General features: G+C 38.2%; 1 protein-coding gene across 4 annotated transcripts in view; it reads right to left on the reverse strand.

The window, feature by feature from the left end:
• Positions 1 to 24296, reverse strand: part of Invs (inversin) — a 149108-nt gene that overhangs the window by 114400 nt on the left and 10412 nt on the right. For 3 of the 4 annotated variants that reach the window (XM_029476079.2, XM_085839302.1, XM_085839300.1), the window contains exon 3: positions 10061 to 10227. In XM_029476079.2, the coding sequence (XP_029331939.1) occupies positions 10061 to 10227 (167 nt within the window). Of the gene's footprint in view, positions 1 to 1786; positions 1821 to 10060; positions 10228 to 24296 lie in introns of those variants that run through there. The other variant, XM_085839301.1, reaches the window with a different exon arrangement.

The following is a 24296-nucleotide window of genomic DNA, read 5'->3' on the forward strand; positions in this document are numbered from 1 at the left end:
TAAGCATTAAAGGCTTAGGAATTTGGGGTGTTATATTTGGGAGGTGGGGAGCAGTGGTCCTTTGTAGCCCTAGGTTCCCCTCATCATCCAGTCTCTGCTGCTTTAACATCAACATCTCGCTCTAGGCTTCAAACATGAAACCCACAGTAAATTGCTTCCCCATTTATACAATGAAACTAATTTTCCAGGGAAGCTTTGGTTTTAAAGCTAGTTTATAACTAGTTGTCAGCAATAGTCAGACCTGTTCTAAATTCTTGCCACACCTACTAAGTAAACAAGCCTATCTGCCTAAGTCCAAACTCCCTCACTATATCTTGGAGATACTTTGGAATGTTTTGCTCCTATTTACCAAGGGGCTTTGATTCAGAAATCATTCACTCACTCCCTAAGTTTGACTGCATGTGCCTATGTGTAAAAGTATGTGGATATGTGTGTATACTGTACATGTAGAGGGCATAAGTCAACCTTGGGTTTTAACTCAGCAACTGTCCATTTTGGTTTTGTTTGAAGCCAGGGTCTCTTACAGTTTAAAACTTGTTGATTAGGCCAAGTTTGCAACACTATTCTCATGTAGTTCTTCTCCCTTCTTTAACTGTCTCTTTGTAAGCTTATTTTCCTAAAATTATTCTTCAATATTAGTGCTTCTTATATTTGATCCTGTTTCCCCTCTATAGTTCACACTTGGGAACAGCAACTCTTATGACCTCTTATTTACACTAAAAACTCTAGTTCAGACCTCACTTTGCAGATCCAACCTAGCATAGCAAAATTCATGGCAGCTGTCAACTACCAAGATACTCCGTAGGGACCAACACTCAGTTTACTCTGCACTCGGTAATTTTTCTTCTCATGTTACTCCTTGATTATTATATCCTAATGGTAGGATACAATACCTAAAGCCAGTAATACCAATTAATCTACGGGTTATATCTAGACAAGGCCATGTACTGAAATTGAGAAGAGCACAAAACAGCAAAGGATGTGGGTAGAACAGAGCAGCAGTTCTCAGAGAGTTTTGTTACCATCACTGTCTTCATCTTGGAACTTGGGCCAGAGAAGTAACTCTCTAGTTTCAGGTTGCCTTGACTAAATTAAAAATTCGTGAAGTAGGCCCAGCAATCTGTGTTTTCATACACAGTCTAGGAGGCCTATGCATATCTAGTTCTAAAAACTCAAGGGTCAGACCCTAGATTAAGGCTTTCATATTGTCCTACAAACCCAGATGAGATTGTGACTTTAGGGCTTACATGCCCAGGCCAGAAACCGTTGTTAATTCCATTGTCCCTGATCTTACCTACAGGTAATGATTACAAAGTTCTAGACATTTTACCATTGATGAATACTACTTTACATGAAACAGTATGCACAAAGTGCAGGCCATAAATCTTAAGAAGACAAAGTGATACATTTTCATGGAGCCAACACATAGACTACAACACAGAAGATCTCTAGCACCCTAGAAAGCTCCACACTCAGGCACTGCACACTCTGTGGGTAACCACAAACCTGATTTCAGTCACCAGAGACCAGGTCAGCCTGCCCTTGAGATTCCTATAAACAACACACACATTTTAAAAGTCATGTTTCATTCAACACATGTCTATGAAGCTCACTTATGAGGCTGAAGAGACCAATCCTTTGTTTTTCCAAATTTTGTAGCAGGAATATCATAGAAATGTCTTTTTCTATTTCAGGTTGATAGGCAGTTTCTATTTCAGTTGATAGGCTACTTGACCTATTGTTACAATCCTGGAGCAGGAGAGCACTTCAGTGATACAGCACTGACCTAATGTGCAGAGTCCTGGGTTCAATTCTCAGCACTGCAAAAAGAGAAAAGAATTTTTTTTTTTTTTTTGCTTCTATGAATAAAGCCTTGATCATTTCAAATACCGTTTGGTAGAAAGAGGAGCTCATTTACCTCAAGTATTACTTAGACTTAAATTTACAATCGTGTCTCTAGTACACAATTGTACGTAGGTACAGTTTCCAGAGTGGCTGCACCAATTTACACCTTCATGAAATGTTGAGCACTTTAGTTGGTCCACATCGCCACCACCAGCCTTTGTGTAGCAATTGCCTTGCATTTTCATTTTAGACATTCAGATGACTGAGTAGTGGTATCTTATCATGGCATTAATTTGCATTTTCCTTTTTTGTTTTGTTTTGTTTTTTGCTACAGGGTTTCTCTGTAGAGCCCTGGTTGTCCTGGCTACACTCACTCTGTAGACCAGGCTGGCCTCGAACTCAGAAATTTCCTGCCTCTGCCTCCCAAGTGCTGGGATTAAAGGTGTGAGCCACCACTGCCCGGAAATTTGCATTTTCCTAATTACTAATGGTGATATGCTTGTTCACGTGTCTTTGGGTATTTTGATATAATCTTTAGTGAACCATGTCTACATGCTTCAATACAAGTAAATCTCAAAACATAATACTCAATTTTATAAAGCTGGGGAATAATATACATCATATCATGCCACTTATTTTAAAATTTTAAGCACATAACATAATGTTCTTTATGTGAGTGAGTGAGTGTATGTTGGAACAATATTCATGAAATTGAAACCAGCAAACTCAGTCTAACTTAGGAGAAAGAGAAATAGGGGAACAGGATTTTGGATAGTAAGTTGATTTTAAGGACATCTACTTAGCTTCATTTAAAAGAACATATAATAGTTTTACTTCTTTTAAGTGTTAGGCACTTGAATGTCTTTCACATTATTTCCTATTATACCCATATGCTTATAATCTCCATTAACATAAAAATGAATAAGGTAGAGCCCACACATATGCAAAGGCAATGAGACAGTGAATTAATTTTTTTAAGAGAACTGGGGATGAAGCAATTGCCTAATATGCATGAAGTTCCAAGCCCAACCTTCAGCACTGGAGAGAGAGAGAGAGAGAGAGAGAGAAAGACAGAGACAGAGACAGAAACAGAAACAGAAACAGGTAACAATTATCTACAGATAATTATTACAAAGTTCTAGACATTTTAAAATTGATAAATAATATTTTACATGAAATAATACACACATAGTACAGGACACAAATCTTAAGAAGACAGACTGACACATTTTCATGGAGACTTATCCAGTGTCAAACTAGAAAAGATCCAAAGAGCCATGTGTCTGTAAACAACTACTAATCTCTCTGTGGTAATCTGATGTTTGTACCTATGTTGCAATATGCCATCAACACCCAGAGTGAGTTCCACTCCCAGGTGCTCTAACATGCCCAGGATCATAGGATCAAAGGTGAGGACACGACATCTGTCCCAACACCACAGTGAGTAACTGGGACCAGCAGGATCCAGGGACACAGGAACCCCTCCTGACCAGTGGCGCGGGTTCCTTCTGGTCTGGGCCAGAGTCCTGAGCAGACTTTGGGCCCAATCTCTGCAGCCAGTCCCACAACACCCAGAGTGAGCTCCACTCCAAGCGCTCTAGCATGCCCAGGATCCCAGGATCCCAGGGACTTGGTCACACCAGAATCTCAGGATCACAGGATCAGAGAATCACAGTATCACAGAGACAGCTTGACTCAGAGGCATTCTGACACAACCAGGACCACAGGAAGGACAGGCTCCAGTCAGACACAGCCAAAGCAGGTAGCATTAGAGATAACCAGATGGCAGGAGGCAAGTGTAAAAACATAAGCAACAGAAATCAAAGTTACTTGGCATCATCAGAACCAAATTCTCCCACCATAGCAAGTCCTGGATAAACCATCACACTGGAAAAGCAAGATTCAGATCTAAAATTACTTCTGATGATGATGATAGAGAACTTTAAGAAGCACATAAATAACTCCCTTAAAGAAATACAGGAGAACACAGGCAAACAGCTAGAAGCCCTTACAGAGGAAACACAAAAATCCCTTAAAGAATTACAAGAAAACACATGAAGGAAATGAACAAAACTATCCAAGATCTAAAAATGGAAATTGAAACAAGAAATCACAAACTGGGTGGTGGTGGCGCACGCCTTTAATCCCAGCACTTGGGAGGCAGGGGCAGGCGGATTTCTGAGTTCGAGGCCAGCCTGGTCTACAGAGTGAGTTCCAGGACAGCCAGGGCTATACAGAGAAACCCTGCCTATAAAAAAATCAAAAATCCAAAAAAACAAAACAAAACAAACAAACAAACAAACAAACAAAAAAAGAAATCACAAAGGGAGACAACCCTGGAGTTAGAAAACCTAGGAAAGAGATCAGGAGTCTCAGATGCAAGCATCACCAACAGAATACAAGAGATAGAAGAGAGACTCTCAGGTGCAGAAGATACCATAGAAAACATTGACACAACAGTTAAAGAAAATGCAAAAGGCAAAAAGCTCCTAACCCAAAACATCCAGGAAATCCAGGACACATTGAGAAGACCAAACCTCAGGATAATAGGTATAGAAGAGAGCCAAGAGTCCCAACTGAAAGGGCCAGTAAGTATCTGCAACATGCATAGCAACAACACTGGTAACATATTTCTAGGAAACACATATCTCCAACAAATTAAATGCTTTAAGTTTAAATACTCATAACTCCTATAGAGAAGATAGAGAGTGTTAGCCTACCTATTCATCTTAAAGTTAAAGAAATTAAGGCATAAAAGTGCTATTTATATGTAAATTAAATGCACAGTTTTATAAAATCTGCTTATAAAATTGGAAAGGAAGCTGATGAAAAACGAAAAAAGAATAATATATCTATTTATTTAAATGTTAACAGTTTTAAAGTCAATATCTTTCATAATAAATTTATTACTGATTCATTCATATTTATTAAACAAATACTGTCTATTAAGTGGCAATAACTGTGTTAGAACTGTAGCTATAAAATCAGCTTTACGGGGGGGGAATTTAAAGAAAAATGTTAAATGTACTAGATCTAGAAGGATTCAAAAATAAATAAGACAATGTGCTTGTCTGGCATTTCAAGATCCTTTTTTTTTTAAAGCATAAAAGAAACACTATAGTTACAATGCAACATAATGATGCACTAACAGATATACAGGAAGTACTATGGGAATATGTTCCCCACTAATAAACCTAAGAAACGTTAACAGGATAGTTTTGTATTATAAGGAAACATAATAACATGAGCATGGATATAAATAATAACACTTACTATTTATATGCTATGACTGTTGGCATATGCTAAATGCACTCATTATAGGTAGATGGGCCAGCTGTAAGAAAGTTGTCCATCTTGTATTGCAATACAGTACTAGTTATGTAGTACTTTTAATCTACATCTGTAAATGAATCATGGTCATATGCATGAAAATTGATAGCTACACAAATATATGTGTGTGCACGTGGAGGCCAGAGGTCAACCTGAGGTGTCACTTGTCAGGTGCCATCCACCTTGTTTTGTACAGGATTTTACAGTGGTTTGGGGTTTACCTATGAGGCTGGAATGGCTGGATCTGCCTGCCTCTGCACCCCCAGCATGGAGATTATAAGCACGTGCCATCATACCAAAGTTTTGGTTTGTATGTTTTCTGAACAGGCTCTCTCTCCATAACCCTGGCTGTCCTGGAATTCACTATATAGAAGGCTGGCCTCATATGTGCAGGGATACCTCTGCCTCTGCCTCTGAGTGCTGAGATTAATGGCATGGACCAATATGTCCAACTCCATAGCAGCTTTTTGTCAAGGATTCTATGAATCAAACTCAGGTCCTCAGACTTGTGTACAGGTCCGTACTTTACTTACTTAACTGTCTCTCCAGCCCAAATAGCATATTTCTAAGATCACAGATTTAAGTGGGATAAACAACATTTGAAAAGAAGTTCACTAAATGAAAGGAAAGGAAAGGAAATTTAATGGGGATTATACTAAAAGCCTCAATCTATAGCAGACATGCACGACTTACTTTTTCTCCTCTCCCAAGTTGCATAATCATGGCTACCTAGAAGATGTCTTGCAACTATGTGTTCAGTCAGGATTTCCACCGTGTAGCTATTAGATTCAATTCCACTCCATTGGCTTGACTATAATATCTCACCGGGCACCTACACTTTATTCCTCTTTCAAAGTAGGTTTGATTGTCATGTTACTCTCCTTAGATACTTCAATTATGTAACTTCAAATTTCCTAAATGGCTCCATTGTAGAAAGGACTTTTCTTTAGAAAAAAAAAAAAAGGGCATAGGGATTGCATTGTACAAAAGCCTCGAACCAGCACACAGCTGATATTATATGACTAAATTAATGAATTTGTGTAGGCAAACTTAATTACCCATATATTTTCAAGTGAGAATGGATCCCTATACAAAAATCAATTTGTTATGGACTAAAAGACTTAATCATGAAAGAAAATATGGATCATTTAGAAACAATAACTGCTTAGTCTTTCCACCTCCCAGGTGCTGTTTACGGCTGGGTTTCACCAGGCCCCACCTGCAGCAGCACCACAGTTTAACTGCTGACCGGATGGGATCTGCAGCAGGATTTCTGGGTTCCTCCTGCATTGTTCTTTCCACCCTAGCAATGCCACTTATATCCTGGTTTCTTCAACCACATAAGACTGTTAGGGCTGTATCATCTGCATTACAATTCGTAAAAAGCCTTTAAAGATGACTGTAATACTCTTTGTACAAGCTGGTTGTCTTTCACTGGGAGATGAGAGAGAGAGAGAGAGAGAGAGAGAGAGAGAGAGAGAGAGAGAGAATATCATGTGTTCTGAGAAACAGGATGTCTTATTGGATTTGGGGCTTATCTACATATATTCTTAAAAATTATTTCTTGCTGGGTGGTGGTGGTGGTGGCTCATTCCTTTAATCCCAGCACAGCACTCAGGAGGATCTCTCTGAGTTTGAGGCCAGTCTAGTATACAGAGAGAGTTCCAAGATAGTCAAAGCTACACAGAAAAACCCTGTCTTGAAAAAAAAACCCAACAACTAAAACAACAACAAAGAATCTTGATCATCTTATTTCTGCTTACTGTGTTTATTTTAGATAACTTAAAAACAGAACTTTGTGGGAAGCACAAAATCAAACCAAAACCTGGTTTTGACTAGGCAGAGCAGGGCACTAAAGAATAATTCCAACTCTTTCTCTGAAAGTTAGTACTATAACTTAAAGACATATCACTGCTCTTGGCAAGCCTGCAAAAAAATAAATAAAGCAAGAGCAAAGGGAGGGAATTAACTATGAGATCCTTGAATGAACATGAAATTTGTAATATATGTTACTAACTATAGAAGTTCCAACAGTACGTCTTAATTCTATTTCTTCACTGACACTATTTAAAACCATAATTAAAATATTAAGGCTAGCAAGATGGCTCAGTGGATACAGTAGCTTGAAAGAGAATGTACCCCATGGGAACGGGCATTTGAATACTTGGTTCCCACTTGGTGGCCATTTGGGTATGGTTAGGAGGCGTGGCCTTGCAGGAGGGGGTGTGTCACTAGGGGTGGGCTCTGAAATTTCAGAGCCTTGTGCCAGCTTAGGAGGTGTGGCCTTGTTGAAGGAGGTGTGTCACTAGAGGTGCCACTCTCAGTTTGCTCTTCTGTTTCCTGCTGTGGGAACTCACAGGATGTGAGTTCTCCCTTGCTGTTACAGGAACCATGCCTTCACTTTGCCTCTGAACCATCAGCCCAAATAAACTTTTTTCTTCAGGTGTCTTGGCCATCAGGTTTCATCACAGCAGTAGAACAGTCATTAACACAGTAGGCAGAGACATTTGCTGCACAAGTTTGGAGACCCTCAGATCTGAGTTCAATCATTAAAACCCAGTAAAGGTAGAAAGAAAGAATTGACATCCACATATGCTTTGTGGCATGTGTGTCTATACACACACCATGTATACACAATGCTCAGTAAGAATCTTAATAATTAAAAAAATATCAAAATAAGCACCCTGGCACAGTGGCTTACACCTCTAATTCCAGCACTAGGGAGGCTAAGGTAGGAGAACTGCTACAAGTTTGATGTCAGTCTATGCTGCACTGTGAGACACTCTCTCAAAACAAGAACAAGAACAACAACAACAACAACATCACACACACACAGCTGCCACCCACCAAAACAAAAAGAACCCACAAAACTAATAAACAAAAAAACCAAATTAACACTAAAATAAGGAGTGACAGAAAATAATGAGTTGCATCTGACAAACCTAACTTAGCTGAGGAGGCAAGCCCCTGTGTCGACCATGCTGGTCACATTAGCACTCTAGGAAGTCATAGTATTAGATCATCAACTTAAGTCTTCATCCTACCTCACCCTGTCCATCAAAACAAAAACAAAAACAAAAAAACCAAACAAAACACAAAATACCTTCCTAATGTCAGGATCTTCCCATCCACATTTTAAATTTTACCTCATGCAGGTAAGATTTCTCAGGGGTTAAGAGCACTGGCTGCTCTTCTAGAAGTCCAGAATTCAATTCTCAGCAATGGTGGCCCATAACCATGTATAAACTCTGATGCCCTCTTCTGGCATGCAGGTGCACATGCAGACAGAGCACTCATATAAAAAAATACACAAATAAATAAAATTGTAAAAAGTTTGAGTCTCCTACTTAAATGACTCACAATGAGAAGTCTAAGTAGCACCAAATTCTTGATATTGTGTCCATTGCTATTTTTAAATGATAACAAGGTAAATATAGTTATTTTCCAGGGAATAATTTTGTTAGTTGACAAGCCAAGCTGAAAGTTTATAAGAACTTGAGTAGCCGTTAAATCTGAGGTTAAAAATGAGAGGTTTTTTTTTTTTTTTGGATTTGAAATTACTGTAATGAAAATCCATTCAGGAGAAGTAACTGGAAGCAGGCTGACAGACGTCCCTGGTGAGTGCACAGTGAGCGGCAGAGCTTAATGTCAGCCTCTTTTTATGCATTCAGCACATGGAGAGGAATTTTCCTAACCCGTCAATTAGTCAGCCCTGTTTGGTCATATTTCTAAATGAGAAATACCACTAATAGTTTATGCTTGATCTAACTAATGTTCACTGTTTTTTATTACAAAAATATGAAGTCTGATGTAACCAAAAGAAAAAAGAGGCATGAACTAGAACAATGTCTTAATAGCCAGAACCTCATGGGAGGGAATGGTTTTAGTCGAGGCTTTAACTTTGATGCTTCTTATTTTATCTTTTTACCATGGTTCATCTTAAAAATCTGAACTCTGAATCTGGCGTAGTGCTGCATGCCTTTAATTACAGCACTTGGGAGGTAGAGGCGGGCAGATCTCTGTGAGTTCTAGACCAGCCTGATCTATAGTGAGTGCCAGGGCAGCAGAGAGATACATAGTAAGACCCTGTTTCAAACAAACAGATCTGAACTTTTGTTGTAACAATGACTTTCAAAATGTTAAATTACATTAATCAATATAACTTTATATTTTTAAAAAGCTAAAAGTACAGTAGAAAATAAATTTCTTTATGGGTCTAATACCACAAATTTCTACAGGGAATGAAACTTTTAATGGTAAAAGTAGCATTCATGAAGGAAAAAGCAAACATGCCCAAGCATGAAGACTCATGTTCACTTCTAGTACTAAGCCCAATCCCTGAAACAACAAATACTGTTCTTTCTTTTTAGTCTGTGTCGGCTCTCCGTACATGGTGTGATGGTTTGTATTTGGTTGCCCAGGGAGTGGCAATATTAGGAGGTGTGGCTTTGTTGGAGTAGGTGTATCACTGTTGGCATGGGCTTTAAGACCCTCATCCTAGCTGCCTGGAAGTCAGTGTTCTCCTAGGAGCCTTCAGCTCCTCCTGCACCATGCCTGCCTGGATGCTGCCATGCCCCTGCCTTGATGATAGTGGATTGAACCTCTGAACCTGTAAGCCAGCCCCAATTAAATATTGTCCTTTGTAAGATTTGCCTTGGTCATGGCATCTGTTCACATCAATAAAACCCTAAGACATGGATATTGTGTGTGAACTGTCCTCAGACCCAGTTAGCTGTATTTTAAGCCACAGTTTATAGACTATTGTTGGAGGAGCCCAGAAGCCTAGGTGTCTTTCCTTTGTCATTTGTTTGTTCATTGCACAGTTCCATCAGTAAAGTGACAAACAGCCACACAGTTTCCTCTTCAAGGTAATTTGACTTCTCACCTTTTGAGCTGCGAGGTGGAGGGCTGTTCTCCGGCTATGGTCCGTTTTGTTGACATCTGCTCCTGCTTTGAGAAGAGCATCTGCACAGTCCACTCTGTCTGCCAGCACACAGTACATAAGTGGTGTTCTCCCAAACTGGTCTTCTTTGTCTTTGAGAGCAGAGTTTCCTATAATACAAGACAGGGTGATACTTAATAATTGTCCTTATTACTAATATAAGCAGGAGATATAATTTCTAAATCCTTATTATTGAGTACTGTGGTAATTCCACTGTATATGGTTTCATTTTAATTTAGTCTATGAGGTAGACAGTAGCATTCCTGCATTACTGACATCTGACGCGTAGAGAAGTTTACTGATCTACACATTTGCATACTGAGAGCAGATAGCAGAGAAAGACTGAGACATAGGTGGCCCTGACACATGATTCTGACTATTCCTGCTCTACTGTGCACAGAGATGAAAAGAAAACACACAGTTCTCCTGCCTACTGGGTGCTTGGGATGAGCCCTGCCAGCTACTGTACCCTAAATTAAGCAAAGGATAGCAAAGAGGTATTCTCTTATTATTTCTTACAGCCTGAGAGAGGACATGGAGAGGAGGAGCCTGGAGAAGACAGTTCTTTAAACTGGTCTACAGGATCCTGGACAACCTGACCAACTCCTGTGAAATGACTAGAATCAGGATAACAAAAACTCCAGCAACTGAACTACACATGGAATCCTGCCCAGCGTCTAACCTGGAACAGACAGCCCAGAAGTAGGGAAGGCCAGACGAACCTATAAGGATCTGAAAACTAAGTTGACCCTTGAACTGAGTGAAGTCCATACAACTGAAATAGAACGTTATTCCAAACCAAAACTGGTTGTTAATCTTCTAAAATAAAACAGATAAAGAGAATACAGTCTCAGGATACATAAAATGTCAAAGACATAGTTCTAAATTTTTAGATAACTTGAGTTATGGAAATATCAATAAAAGAATAACTGTGAAATCCAGACAATATTTAAGATAATTATTTCAAAAGTGCTCCAACAATCATCAATATTCTTGACACAAATGTGGAAATAAGTCTCTGGAAAGAACCAGAAATAGAAATATAAGTCAAAGAAAAAAATTAAATATTTATTGATATACATACACACATATGTTATATTACATAATATTATATAGTCATATAATATATGTATTTGACAGAATCTCACTATGTAGCCAGTGGTGACCTTGAACTCATCATCTTCCTGCTTTAGCCTCCCAAGTGCAGAGGCTACAGGTGTGCCCTACCATGCTGGCGCATAAAATGACAACCTTCTAATAAACAAGTGTTTCACCAAATAAAATAAGCAAAAGTAAAACCTCATCAAGCAGCTTAGGCGCAGAATGGAGATAATACAGGAACGAATCTCCAAACTTGATGACAAACCAACAGACGTTATTCAGTTTGAATAACAAACACTGAAGACACAAACAAAAAGATTTAAGTTTTTGATATTTATGGGGTCAGTATCAAAATAACAGTAATATATCATCAGTGTTTCAAGAAGCAAGAAAAATAATAAAATACTAAAAACAGTTGACTAACGGGGAAGAAGACTTGGTGGGTGAAGCAGTTGCCACAAAAGTATGGGTCATGAGTTCGAATCCACAAGACCCAAGTAAAAGCTGGGACACAGTAGCATGAGCCTGTAATCCTACTGTTCCTGTTGCAAGACAGAGGCAGAGACAAGAGAAACACTGGAAGATTCTGGTCATAGAGCCTGCTATACACAGCAGAACACAGCCAGGCCCTGTCACAAACAAGGTGGATGGTGAAGACTAATACCCAAGGTTGTTTCTGACCTCTACCTGCATGTGCTATGACAAGAACTTTTGCATGCACACACAAACACACATGCACATGCAAAATTTTAGAAAATATAAAATAAAAATAAAAGTACAATTTAAGAAATAATGGCTAGACATGGCCCAAATTTGTTAAAAGACAAAGCTCTACAATTGAAAGAAGTTCAGAAACAATCAAATTAAATAAACCCAAAAAATCTATGCTGAATCAATCAAATAAAACTTATGAAAGATGAAGATGAAGAAAGAATCTATGAAAGCAGTAAAGAGGCCCAACACTCACCGTGGGGAGCAGTCATTCAAAGGACAGAATGTGTCCCATTTGAAACAAAGGAGGCCAGGAGACAGTGGCACTCTTCAAGACAGCAAAACTTTCAATTCATAATTCCTAGTTAAATCTTTCATGAACAAAGTTTGAATGAAGAAAACAGAATTTAAAGCCATCAGACAGTCCTCAATAAAGTTAATGTAGAAAGTTCTTCAAAGAGAAAGGAGGTGATTAAAAACCTAGGATGTCAAGAATGAAGAAACACAACTGAACAGTATCCGGGAATACAGCAGATTATTCTCCTTTTATGAATTATGTTTTGATGACTGAAAACCAAAACTACAGTACTATATGATATGGTTATCTATTTATGCAGGGGCAAATTAAATTTGGGGGGGGGTGTTGTGAGGCTGCAGAGATGGCTCTGTGGTAAAGTGTGACCACTGCTCTTGCAGAGGACCCAATTTTGAGTCCCAGAACCCGTGCTGGGAGGCTCGTAATAACCTGCAACCCAAGTTTCAGGGGACCAAAACTCTCTGCCTCCATGGACACTGTGTTCACATGTACTCATGCACATAATTAAAATAATAATAAAAACAATCTAAAAATATTTGTTTGTATGAGCACACACATGTACATGCATGCATGATATGGCACAAATATGAAAGTCAGAGTGCAACTTGTGGGTGTGTATTCTGTCTTTCCACCATGTATCAAGCATCAGGCTTGGTGGTAAATGCCATTACTCACTGAGCCTTCTCATCAGCACTGTAGAAGTAATTAAAAAAAAAAAAACACACTAGAATAATAATCATAACAAACTTATATAACAAATATTAATGTGAATATGAAAAATTAAAATCTTCATGTGCTATTAGAAGGAACATAAAATGCTACCACCAATTTGGAAAACAATTCTTCAAGACAATTAAACCCAGAGTAACAACTTAATGCAACAATTCTACTCCAAAATATATACCCCAGAGAAATGAAGTATGTCCATGCAAAAGCAGGTTCAAAAAATGTCTCATAATAGTACTATTCATCATAGCCCCAAAGTGGAATCTCAAGTAGTCAGCTGATGAATGGATAAACAAAATGCTATAAGTCCACAAACTGAAATAATATTCAACAAAAGGAACGGGGTCAAATATATAACACATATAGACCTTAATACATAATACATAACACGGATAGACCTTGAAAACATATGCTAAGTGAGAGAAGCTGGTCCAAATTCCATATGTTGTACAACTTTACATCTATGAAATGTCTTGTACAAATATATCAGAGAGTATAGTAGCAGTTGCCTTTAACTTTGAGGAATTTGTTGGATTTGAGCTAGTCCCGGATGAGGTGCATACAATTTCTTAGCAGGAAGTGGTAATTATTTTAATGTTAAGTATGTCAATAAATAAAATCATAAAATTACATGTTTTTGATTAGTAAAATGCAAGGAATGTGAATTTTATCTTAATATGAGCACTTAGGGGTCAGCAGTTAAGTGCACTGGCTGCTCTCCCAGAGATCCTGAGTTCAATTCCCAGCAACCATGTGGTGGCTCTCAACCATCTCTAATGAGATCTGATGCCCTCTTCTGGTGTGTCTGAAGAAAGCTACAGTGTACACATTTACATAAAATAAAGAATTCTTATAAAATAAAAGTACAATTAGAAAAAGATTGGCTACATATAAGTTAAAATGGGATACTAAAACTGTTCATGGGCTGGTGAGATGGCTCAGTGGGTAAGAGCACCCAACTGCTCTTCCGAAGGTCCAGAGTTCAAATCCCAGCAACCACATGGTGGCTCACAACCATCCGTAACGAGATCTGACGCCCTCTTCTGGAGTGTCTGAAGACAGCTACAGTGTACTTACATATAATAAATAAATAAATCTTTAAAAAAAAAAAACTGTTCATAAATGGAAAGGAAGACAATAAAGAGGAAGGCAAAGGAATTAGAAACAGAAAAAGCATACATAAGCTGAAAAACCTAAATCCTAACACCTGCAATTACATTAAATATAAATGTTATATAAGCACACTGATGAAAATACATGGGACAGGAAAGAAAAAGACTGAACTACATGCTAGTTATATAAAAATCCATTCACTATATAATTACAAATGGTTAAAAGTAAAATCAGAGCCAAGACCTAACATGCAAACACTAATAAATAAAATTGATGTAGGTTAATATTTAATAAGTTAGACAACAGCAAAGATAACTGTGTGGATGAAATGGAGGCATTTTATAACTATAAAAGGGTCCATACAATGAAAATACATAGTAATGTGAAATGTATATGTACTAAAACCTAGCTTTGAACTATATAGCAAAACTGCTAAGCTGAAAATCTCTGAAAGATTCAAATTTGTCCTTAGTAACTAACATTCCTCTCTTAAAAATAACAACAATCTCTCAAACCAATACCTGTAAGGATAAAGAAGCAAACATCATTGTAACACAGCACGGCCCAACAAATATTTATTGAACATTATTGAACATTTCCCAAACAGACCCAGCGTAAAAGAATTAAAGGACTGAAAACCTACCAAGTATGTTTTCTGATAGTAATACAATTAGGCAAATAATAAATAATAGAGTTGTAATAGGAACGCATCAAATACTTGTGAACAAAATAACATATTAAGATAGCCCATGGATTAAAGAGAATTTTTAAGGGAAATTTTAAAACATTATTGAGTGAAAAATAAAAAGAATACAGGCTTCTTGCCCTACACATAAGGGAAGCTTCCAAGGAGATGTGCAGCATTGAAAATTTACCGAAGGATAGAAGACCTGTTTCAGATTGATAAACTATGCTTCTACTTAGTGTACTAAGAGCAAACTTAACCTAAGAAAAGGAGAAGGCACATAATAAAAGTACAAACTGAGATCAGTGAAATTAAAATGAGAAAAATAAGAGAAAAATCAATGAAGTAAAAAGCTCTTGGAAAATAAAATAAATCTGCAATTGAACTGATCACTAAGAAGAGATTATACTCGACGGGACAGTGCTGTAGTAAGTGACAGAACATTTATTCGCCTTGCATACATGAGGCCCTAGCATCAATCCCCAACATTGTAAAAATAAAGTAACACAAAAGCCAGAGTAAAAACAGATTTCCAATACAAGGAACGAAAGAAAAATTGTCAGTACAGACTGCAGACAGTTCGAAAACAAGGTAATATCATAAATAATTTTATACCCATAAACATTTAATCTAAAAGAAATAGTTAGATTCTATGGAAGATATAATCTATTAAAAGTATAGATACCTTCAATAGTATTTACAGGAGGCAAAATTCTGTTATGGCACCTGTATTGGTTTGAATGAAAAGTATCCCCCATAGGCTCATATATTTCAACATTTGGTTCCCAGTTGCTAGAACTGTTTGGAATGTTATAGAACCTTTATTATGTAGAGCTTTGCTAGAGGAAGTGTGTGTGTGTGTGTGTGATCTCTCAGCTTCCTTTTCCTGCCATCATGCCTTCTCTACCATATGGAAATAGCACTCTGGAACCATAAGCCAAAATAAACTGTGCCCTAAGTTGCTTTTGCTCAGTGCTTTATCACAGCAACAAAAACTGATATAGCAACTGGGATGCCCACTTCCTAGAACACATGCCCTGTATGATCCCCTCTTCTTAAGTGAGGGGAATCTATGGATGTGGTAGGGTGTCATTCCCATGATTATCTTCTGCTTTGTGGTAAATGTGATGCGGTTTGAAGATATAATTAATTGTTGAACTTTAAGCAGTTAATCATGAAGGATTTATTTGAATAGTTTTTATTGACTGATTGATGACTGATCAAATGTGGTGCTGAGAATCAAACTCAGAGCTTAGTGCATGTTTTTCATATATGCTACCAACAAGCTATACCTTCAACCACTTGGTCTGTTTTTTAAGATAATTTAGAGATGATGTGAGATGTTGAGATGAAGTAGGATGAGATGAGGCAAGATAAGATGAAGAAGAGGGAGGGGGAGAGAAAGAAGAGGAGAGGGAGGGAGGAGAAAAGAGAAGGAGAGAGGGAGATAGAGAGAGGGAGAGAGGGAGGGAAATTTGAAGCAGGCAAGACACTTATATGCTAGCCTTAGAGAAGCAAGCTGCCATAAATGTTAAAACAACACAAAGATTAATTCTGCCAGTGTGTACTTGCAAGAGAATTCTGAACCTCAGGCAAGAGCCACCTTTGCTGATAGTCTGTCAGCTCAGCTAAGCAATGTTTAGCTTCCTGACCCACAGAAACTGCAAGATCAAAGTATTTGTTGGTTTAAACTAAATCCGCATTAATTTCCTCGGCAGCATGAGAAGACTCTTACAGAATGTTATCTGTGAAAGAAATCAACTTTAAAGTTATTCTTTCCTATAAAGTAGTACTAAGGTAATGTATAAAAATTCTTCAAAGCAATTTCTGTACAAACATATTTTTAAAATTATTAAGGAAAGGCAAAAAATATAAAGATAGAAATTTATTTCAAGGACTGCTGATGTAGCTCAGCAGGAGAATACTTGCCTACCAGGTGAGACCCTGGTTTCCATCTACAGCAATGAGAAAAATAATTTTTGGGAGAGAGAGTAAAACTGGAGCACTTTATATTGTATAGATTGAAGACACAGAGCTACAGTAATGAAGATGGTGTGGTAACAGCCTATAGATCAATATAGCATATGGATCAATAAGCCGATCTGAGAGGATCAGACATAGACTTGCATATACGATTCATTGGTTTTTACAAAGCTGCAAAGGCGAATCACAGAGCAGCGTTTTGAATACACAGAGCTGGAAAAAATCTGGCTTTCATAGGCAAACCAAAACACAACCGAAGTATTTCTCCCTGTACTTTGCTACCAGGTTAGGCTGGTATAGTGGGAGAGTATAGATCGAGTGACATAAACCTCAGGAACGTATTTTACATCATTCTGGGAATGGAAATCGAAGATCAAGGTGCCAGCAGGGTTTGGCTCCGATGAGGGCCTTCTGGGTGGCACACTGACTTTTATATTTTCACATAGTAGGGAAAAAAAGCTAGAGAGCTCTCTGGGTTCCCCTTTTTTTATTTTTAATTTAATTTAATTTTTACTTATTCACTTTACCTCCTGTTCACTGCCACCCTCCAGGTCACCCACTCCCACAATCCTTCCCCATCCTCCCCTTCTCCTCTGAGTGGTGGCCGCCCCCTCAAGTATCTTCCCTTCCCCGCTAGACAAGGCAGCCCAGCTAGAAGAACATATCCCACATACAGGCAACTACTTTTGAGATAGTTCCTGTTCCAGCTGTTCCGGGCGCCCCTTTATAGCAGCAATAGTCTCATTTGTGAGAGTTCACTCCCCAAACCTAAATTATTTCCCAAAGTCCAGGGGTTAGGATTCTAATATATGAATTCTAGGGGAACATAAATATGTAGCCCATAAGTAGCACAGAAGAGAAAATTTACTTCCAAATGAACCACAGATTTAAATGTACAACTTTTAGAAGCAAACAAAGGTGAATACCTTTGTGACCATTATTAAAGATTTCTTAGATATGGTTCCAAAATAATCCATAAACAAATTAGATTTTACCCTAATTTAAAAATTTTGTGTTTGAGAAACATTGTTAGAAAGTAAAAAGACAAGCATAAAATGGAAAAATCAATAATAAATAAATAATAAGTAAACTGGAGAAAATATTTGCAAAACACAATTCTGTTAATATCTTTTTTTCCAGAATAAAGAACTCCTGCAACCAAATAATAAAAAGATAGATGATGAAATTAAAACTGTGCAGAATGTGTGACTACACTTTTTACCCAATATGAATATGAAAACGTTTGCAACACCATTAATCCATGGGAATGTAAACCTACCCACGATGTGTCGCCTCTGCATATCCACTAGCATAGCTAGGATGTAAACCCAGACTAACAACAACAGCAAATGCTGAGGAGGAGAGAGAACTGCTGGTGCTCAGACAAAGCTGCAGGGAATGCAAACCGGTGCAGCAGAGCCATGGCTGAAGACTTATTTTTCAAATAGACACTTGCCACAAAGTCTAATAGCCCCCTGCACTTACACCAAGGAGAAAGAAAACCACCAAAGCCGGTGTTCACACAAAAACCTGCCAGTGGATGTTTATGGTAGTTTCTTTATAACTGAAAAGAGTAGAAACATCACAATTACTTTCTAGACAGTGAACAAACAAAGCACATTATGCCTACATGTAGGACTCAGCAAGAAAAAGGAGCCTGCCAGAGGCTTGCCCCACATGATGGAACTCAAATGCTTCAGGTCAGGTAAAAGGAATCAGTTTCAGAAAGTCACATAGAACTATACACTTACTTTGGATACACTTATTTTGGATAAAGGAAAATTGTAGGGGCAGAAAACCAAAGGCCAGAATGTGGGGAGTGATGCACTACAAGAGGACACACGGGAACTTGGAGGCAATGCAGGACTGCTCTTTATCTTAACTATTATTATGTGTGGTTGGGTTTACATACTTCTATTTGTCAAAAACTAAAATAATTGTATATAAAAGGGGAAGCTCACTATATGTTGTGCCAATAAACTTAAAACCACCACCTCCACCAACACGACCCATGCTTCTTCCATGCCTTTTCAGTGAAAACTGTTGCTGCTTTTGTCACAGGTAATGATAGTGACCAGGCATGTCTACACTGGCGGACAATAACTGCACACACACTGTGTGTGAGGGAAGGCAGTGGTTGCTGTGCTGACATGGCCTGAACTCTGCTGATGGGAAGGGCACTGGACAAATGAAATATTTTATTGGAGGAAACAGCGATGCTAGATAAAGAGAGCACATGGTGTTTCTGCCAAGGTTGTTTTGTCCCTGAATTTAAGCTATTAGGATAGACTTTTTCTTTTCTTTTTTTTAATTAGGTATTTATTTCCTTTACATTTCCAATGCTATCCTAAAAGTCCCCCACCCACCCACTCCCACTTCTTGGCCCTGGCGTTCCCCTGTACTGAGGCATATAAAGTTTGCATGACCAATGGGCCTGCCTCTCTTTCCACTAATGGCTGACTAGGCCATCTTCTGATACATATGCAGCTAGAGACACGAGCTCTGGGGGAGGGGAGGGCACTGGTTAGTTCATATTGTTGTTCCACCTATAGGGTTGCAGAACCCTTTAGCTCCTTGGTTACTTTCTCTAGCTCCTCCATTGGGGGCCCTGTGATCCATCCAATAGCTGACTGTGAGCATCCACTTCTGTGTTTGCTAGGCCCCGGCATAGTCTCACAAGAGACAGCTATATCTGGGTCCTTTCAGCAAAATCTTGCTAGTGTATGCAATGGTGTCAGTGTTTGGAAGCTGATTATGGGATAGATCCCCGGATATGGCAGTCTCTAGATGGTCCATCCTTTCGTCTCAGATCCAAACTTTGTCTCTGTAACTCCTTCCATGGGTGTTTTGTTCCCATTTCTAAGAAGGGGCAAAGTGTCCACACTTTGGTCTTCATTCTTCTTGAGTTTCGTGTGTTTCACAGATTGTATCTTATATCTTGGGTATTCTAAGTTTCTGGGCTAATATCCACTTATCAGTGAGTACATATTGTGTGAGTTCTTTTGTGATTAGGTTACCTCACTCAGGATGATGCCCTCCAGGTCCATCCATTTGCCTAGGAATTTCATAAATTCATTCTTTTTAATAACTGAGTAGTACTCCATTATGTAAATGTACCATATTTTCTGTATCCATTCCTCTCTTGAGGGGCATCTGGGTTCTTTCCAGCTTTTGGCTATTATAAATAAGGCTGCTATGAACATAGTGGAGCATGTATCCTTGTTACCAGTTGGAACATCTTCCGGATATATGCCCAGGAGAGGTATTGCCAGATCCTCCGGTAGTACTATGTCCAATTTTCTGAGGAACCACCAGACTGATTTCCAGAGTGGTTGTACAAGCTTGCAATCCCACCAACAATGGAGGAGTGTTCCTCTTTCTCCACATCCTCGCCAGCATCTGTTGTCACCTGAATTTTTGATCTTAGCCATTCTGACTGGTGTAAGGTGGAATCTCAGGGTTTTTTGATTTGCATTTCCCTGATGATTAAGGATGCTGAACATTTTTTCAGGTGCTTCTCAGCCATTTGGTATTCCTCAGGTGAGAATTCTTTGATTAGCTCTGAGCCCCATTTTTTAATGGGTTATTTGATTTTCTGGAGTCCACCTTCTTCAATTCTTTAAATACATTGGATATTAGTCCCCTATATGATTTAGGATAGGTAAAGATCCTTTCCTAATCTGTTAGTGGCCTTTTTGTCTTATTGACGGCTTTTGCCTTGCAGAAGCTTTGCAATTTTATGAGGTCACATTTGTCGATTCTCGAATTTACAGCACAAGCCATTTATGTTCTATTCAGGAATTTTTCCCCTCTGCCCATATCTTCGAGGCTTTTCCTTACTTTCTCCTCTATAAGTTTCAGTGTCTCTGGTTTTATGTGCAGTTCCTTAATCCACTTAGATTCGACCTTAGTACAAGGAGATAGGAATGGATCAATTCGAATTCTTCTACATGATAACCACCAGTTGTGCCAGCACCATTTGTTGAAAATGCTGTCTTTTTTCCACTGGATGGTTTTGGCTCCCTTGTCAAAGATCAAGTGACCGCAGCTGTGTGGGTTCATTTCTGGGTCGTCAATTCTATTCCATCGGTCTACTTGTCTGTCGCTATACCAGTACCATGCAGTTTTTTATCACAATTGCTGTGTAGTACAGCTTTAGGTCAGGCATGGTGATTCCACCAGAGGTTTTTTTCATCCTTAAGAAGAGTTTTTGCTATCCTAGTTTTTTTTGTTATTCCAGATGAATTTGCAGATTGCCCTTTCTAATTCGTTGAAGAATTGAGTTGGAATTTTGATGGGGATTGCATCGAATCTGTAGATTGCTTTTGGCAAGATAGACATTTTTACTATATTGATCCTGCCAATCCATGAGCACGGAGATCTTTCCATCTTCTGAGATCTTCTTTAATTTCTTTCTTCAGAGACTTGAAGTTCTTATCATACAGATCTTTCACTTCCTTAGTTAGAGTCACGCCAAGGTATTTTATGTTATTTGTGACTATTGATAAGGGTGTTGTTTCCCTAATTTCTTTCTCAGCCTGTTTATTCTTTGTGTAGAGAAAGGCCATTGACTTGTTTGAGTTAATTTTATATCTAGCTACTTCAGTGAAGCTGTTTATCAGGTTTAGGAGTTCTCTGGTGGAATTTTTAGGGTCACTTATATATACTATCATATCATCTGCAGAAAGTGATATTTTGACTTCTTCCTTTCCAATTTGTATCCCCTTGATCTCCTTTTGTTTTCGAATTGCTCTGGCTAGGACTTCAAGTACAATGTTGAATAGGTAGGGAGAAAGTGGACAGCCTTGTCTAGTCCCTGATTTTAGTGGGATTGCTTCCAACTTCTCACCCTTTACTTTGACGTCAGCTACTGGTTTGCTGTAGATTGCTTTTTATCATGTTTAGGTATGGGCCTTGAATTCCTGATCTTTCCAAGACGTTTATCATGAATGGGTGTTAGATTTTGTCAAACGCTTTCTCTGCATCTAAGGAGATGATCATGTGATTTTTGTCTTTGAGTTTGTTTATATAGTGGATTACGTTGATGGATTTCCATATATTAAACTATCCCTGCATCCCTGGAATGAAACCTACTTGGTCAGGATGGATGATTGTTTTGATGTATTCTTGTATTCGGTTAGAGAATTTTATTGAGTATTTTTGCATCGATATTCATAAGGGAAATTGGTCTGAAGTTCTCTATCTTTGGTGGGTCTTTCTGTGGTTTAGGTATCAGAGTAATTGTGGCTTCATAGAATGAGTTGGGTAGAGTACCTTCGGCTTCTATTTTGTGGAATAGTTTGTGAAGAACTGGAATTAGATCTTCTTTGAAGGTCTGATAGAACTCTGCACTAAACCCATCTGGTCCTGGGCTTTTTTTGGTTGGGAGACTATTAATGAGTGCTATTTCTTTAGGGGATATAGGACTGTTTAGATCATTAACCTGATCCTGATTTAACTTTGGTACCTGGTATCTGTCTAGAAACTTGTCCATTTCATCCAGGTTTTCCAGTTTTGTTGAGTATAGCCTTTTGTAGAAGGATCTGATGGTGATTTGAATTTCTTCAGGATCTGTTGTTATGTCTCCCTTTTCATTTCTGATTTTGTTAATTAGGATGCTGTCCCTGTGCCCTCTAGTGAGTCTGGCTAAGGGTTTATCTATGTTGTTGATTTTCTCAAAGAACCAGCTCCTCATTTGGTTGATTCTTTGAATAGTTCTTCCTGTTTCCACTTGGTTGATTTCGCCCCTGAATTTGATTATTTCCTGCCGTCTACTCCTCTTGGGTGAATTTTCTTTCTTTTGTTCTAGAGCTTTTAGGTGTGTTGTCAATCTGCTAGTGTGTGCTCTCTCTAGTTTCTTTTTGGAGGCACTCAGAGCTATGGATTTTCCTCTTAGAAATGCTTTCATTGTGTCCCATAAGTTTGGGTATGTTGTGGCTTCATTTTCATTGAACTCTAAAAAGTCTTTGATTTCTTCTTTATTCCTTCCTTGACCAAGGAATCATTGAGAAGAGTGTTGTTCAGTTTCCACGTGAATGTTGGCTTTCTATTATTTATTTTGTTATTGAAGATCAGCCTTAGTCCATGGTGATCTGACAAGATGCATGGGACAATTTCAATATTTTTGTATCTGTTGAGACTTGTTTTGTGACCAATTATATGGTCAATTTCGGAGAAGGTACCATGAGGTGCTGAGAAGAAGGTATATCCTTTTGTTTTAGGATAAAATGTTCAGTAGATATCTGTTAGACCCATTTGTTTCATAACTTCTGTTAGTTTCACTGTGTCCCTGTTTAGTTTCTGTTTCCATGATCTGTCCAGTGATGAAAGTGCTGTGTTGAAATCTCCCACTACTATTTTGTGAGGTGCAATGTGTGCTTTGAGCTTTATTAAAGTTTCTTTAATCAATGTGGTTGCCCTTGTATTTGGAGCATAGATATTTAGAATTGAGAGTTCCTCTTGGAAGATTTTACCTTTGATGAGTATGAAGTGCCCCTCCTTGTCTTTTTTGATGACTTTGGGTTGGAAGTCGATTTATTAGATATTAGAATGGCTACTCCAGCTTGTTTCTTCAGACCATTTGCTTGGAAAATTGTTTTCTAGCCTTTCATTCTGAGGTAGTATCTGTCTTTTTCCCTGAAATGGGGTTCCTGTAAGCAGCAAAATGTTGGGTCCTGTTTGTGTAGCCAGTCTGTTAGTCTATGTCTTTTTATTGGGGAGTTGAGTCCATTGATATTAAGAGATATTAATTAAAAGTAATTGTTGCTTCCTATTATTTTTGTTGTTAAAATTGGCATTCTGTTCTTGTGGCTGCCTTCTATTAGGTTTGTTGAAGGATTACTTTCTTGCTTTTTTTTAGTTATTTTCTCCATGAGGGTCTTCAATATTGAATCCAGAGATTCCACAGAGCTATAATTCATTTATAGGTAAAGTCTCATTTTTACCCCAGACTCATGACAGACCTAAAATGTAGCCTAAGTATGCAGGATTATTTCATTAGTCTGAGCCCTGGACAGCAGGGTAATGTTTATAAAGAATATGCTGTAGTAAGGCTAGTTTTGAGTTGTCTTTCATGAGAAAGGGGTAGTCTACAGGTGTTAATAATTGCTAGGGTTCCATAAAAACAAAAGTATTCAGATGACAATGTTATATTATAATTCTTCTTAAAGTATGATTTCTCCTTGGAAGCTCAAGAAAGCAAACCTAACTAAGAAATGTTGTCACAAGAATAATAAAGTACATTTGAAATGTAAATAAAGAAAATATCCAATAAAAAGAAAAAAATTAAAAAGCCTTTTAATTAATAGTAGAAAGATTATTCAATAATTACAGCAATGATGATGGCATATAACTGTGCTTAATTAAAGGGGCTGATTAATGATCAGAATAAACTTTTCAGATTTCCCATCTTGAAAAAAAAAAGAGAATAAATAAAGTAAATCAAGGGATCACTACACAGGGCATAAGCCTAATTGATTAGGCTCCTCAGAGTCAAAGTGAAGCCAGCACCAGGGGGCTAACACATTCTTCTACTACTTAGGGGA

The sequence above is a fragment of the Mus caroli genome, unplaced genomic scaffold, assembly GCF_978045245.1.
Source record: "Mus caroli unplaced genomic scaffold, Mus_caroli_1 scaffold_6, whole genome shotgun sequence".
In the NCBI taxonomy this organism is placed as follows: domain Eukaryota; kingdom Metazoa; phylum Chordata; class Mammalia; order Rodentia; family Muridae; genus Mus; species Mus caroli.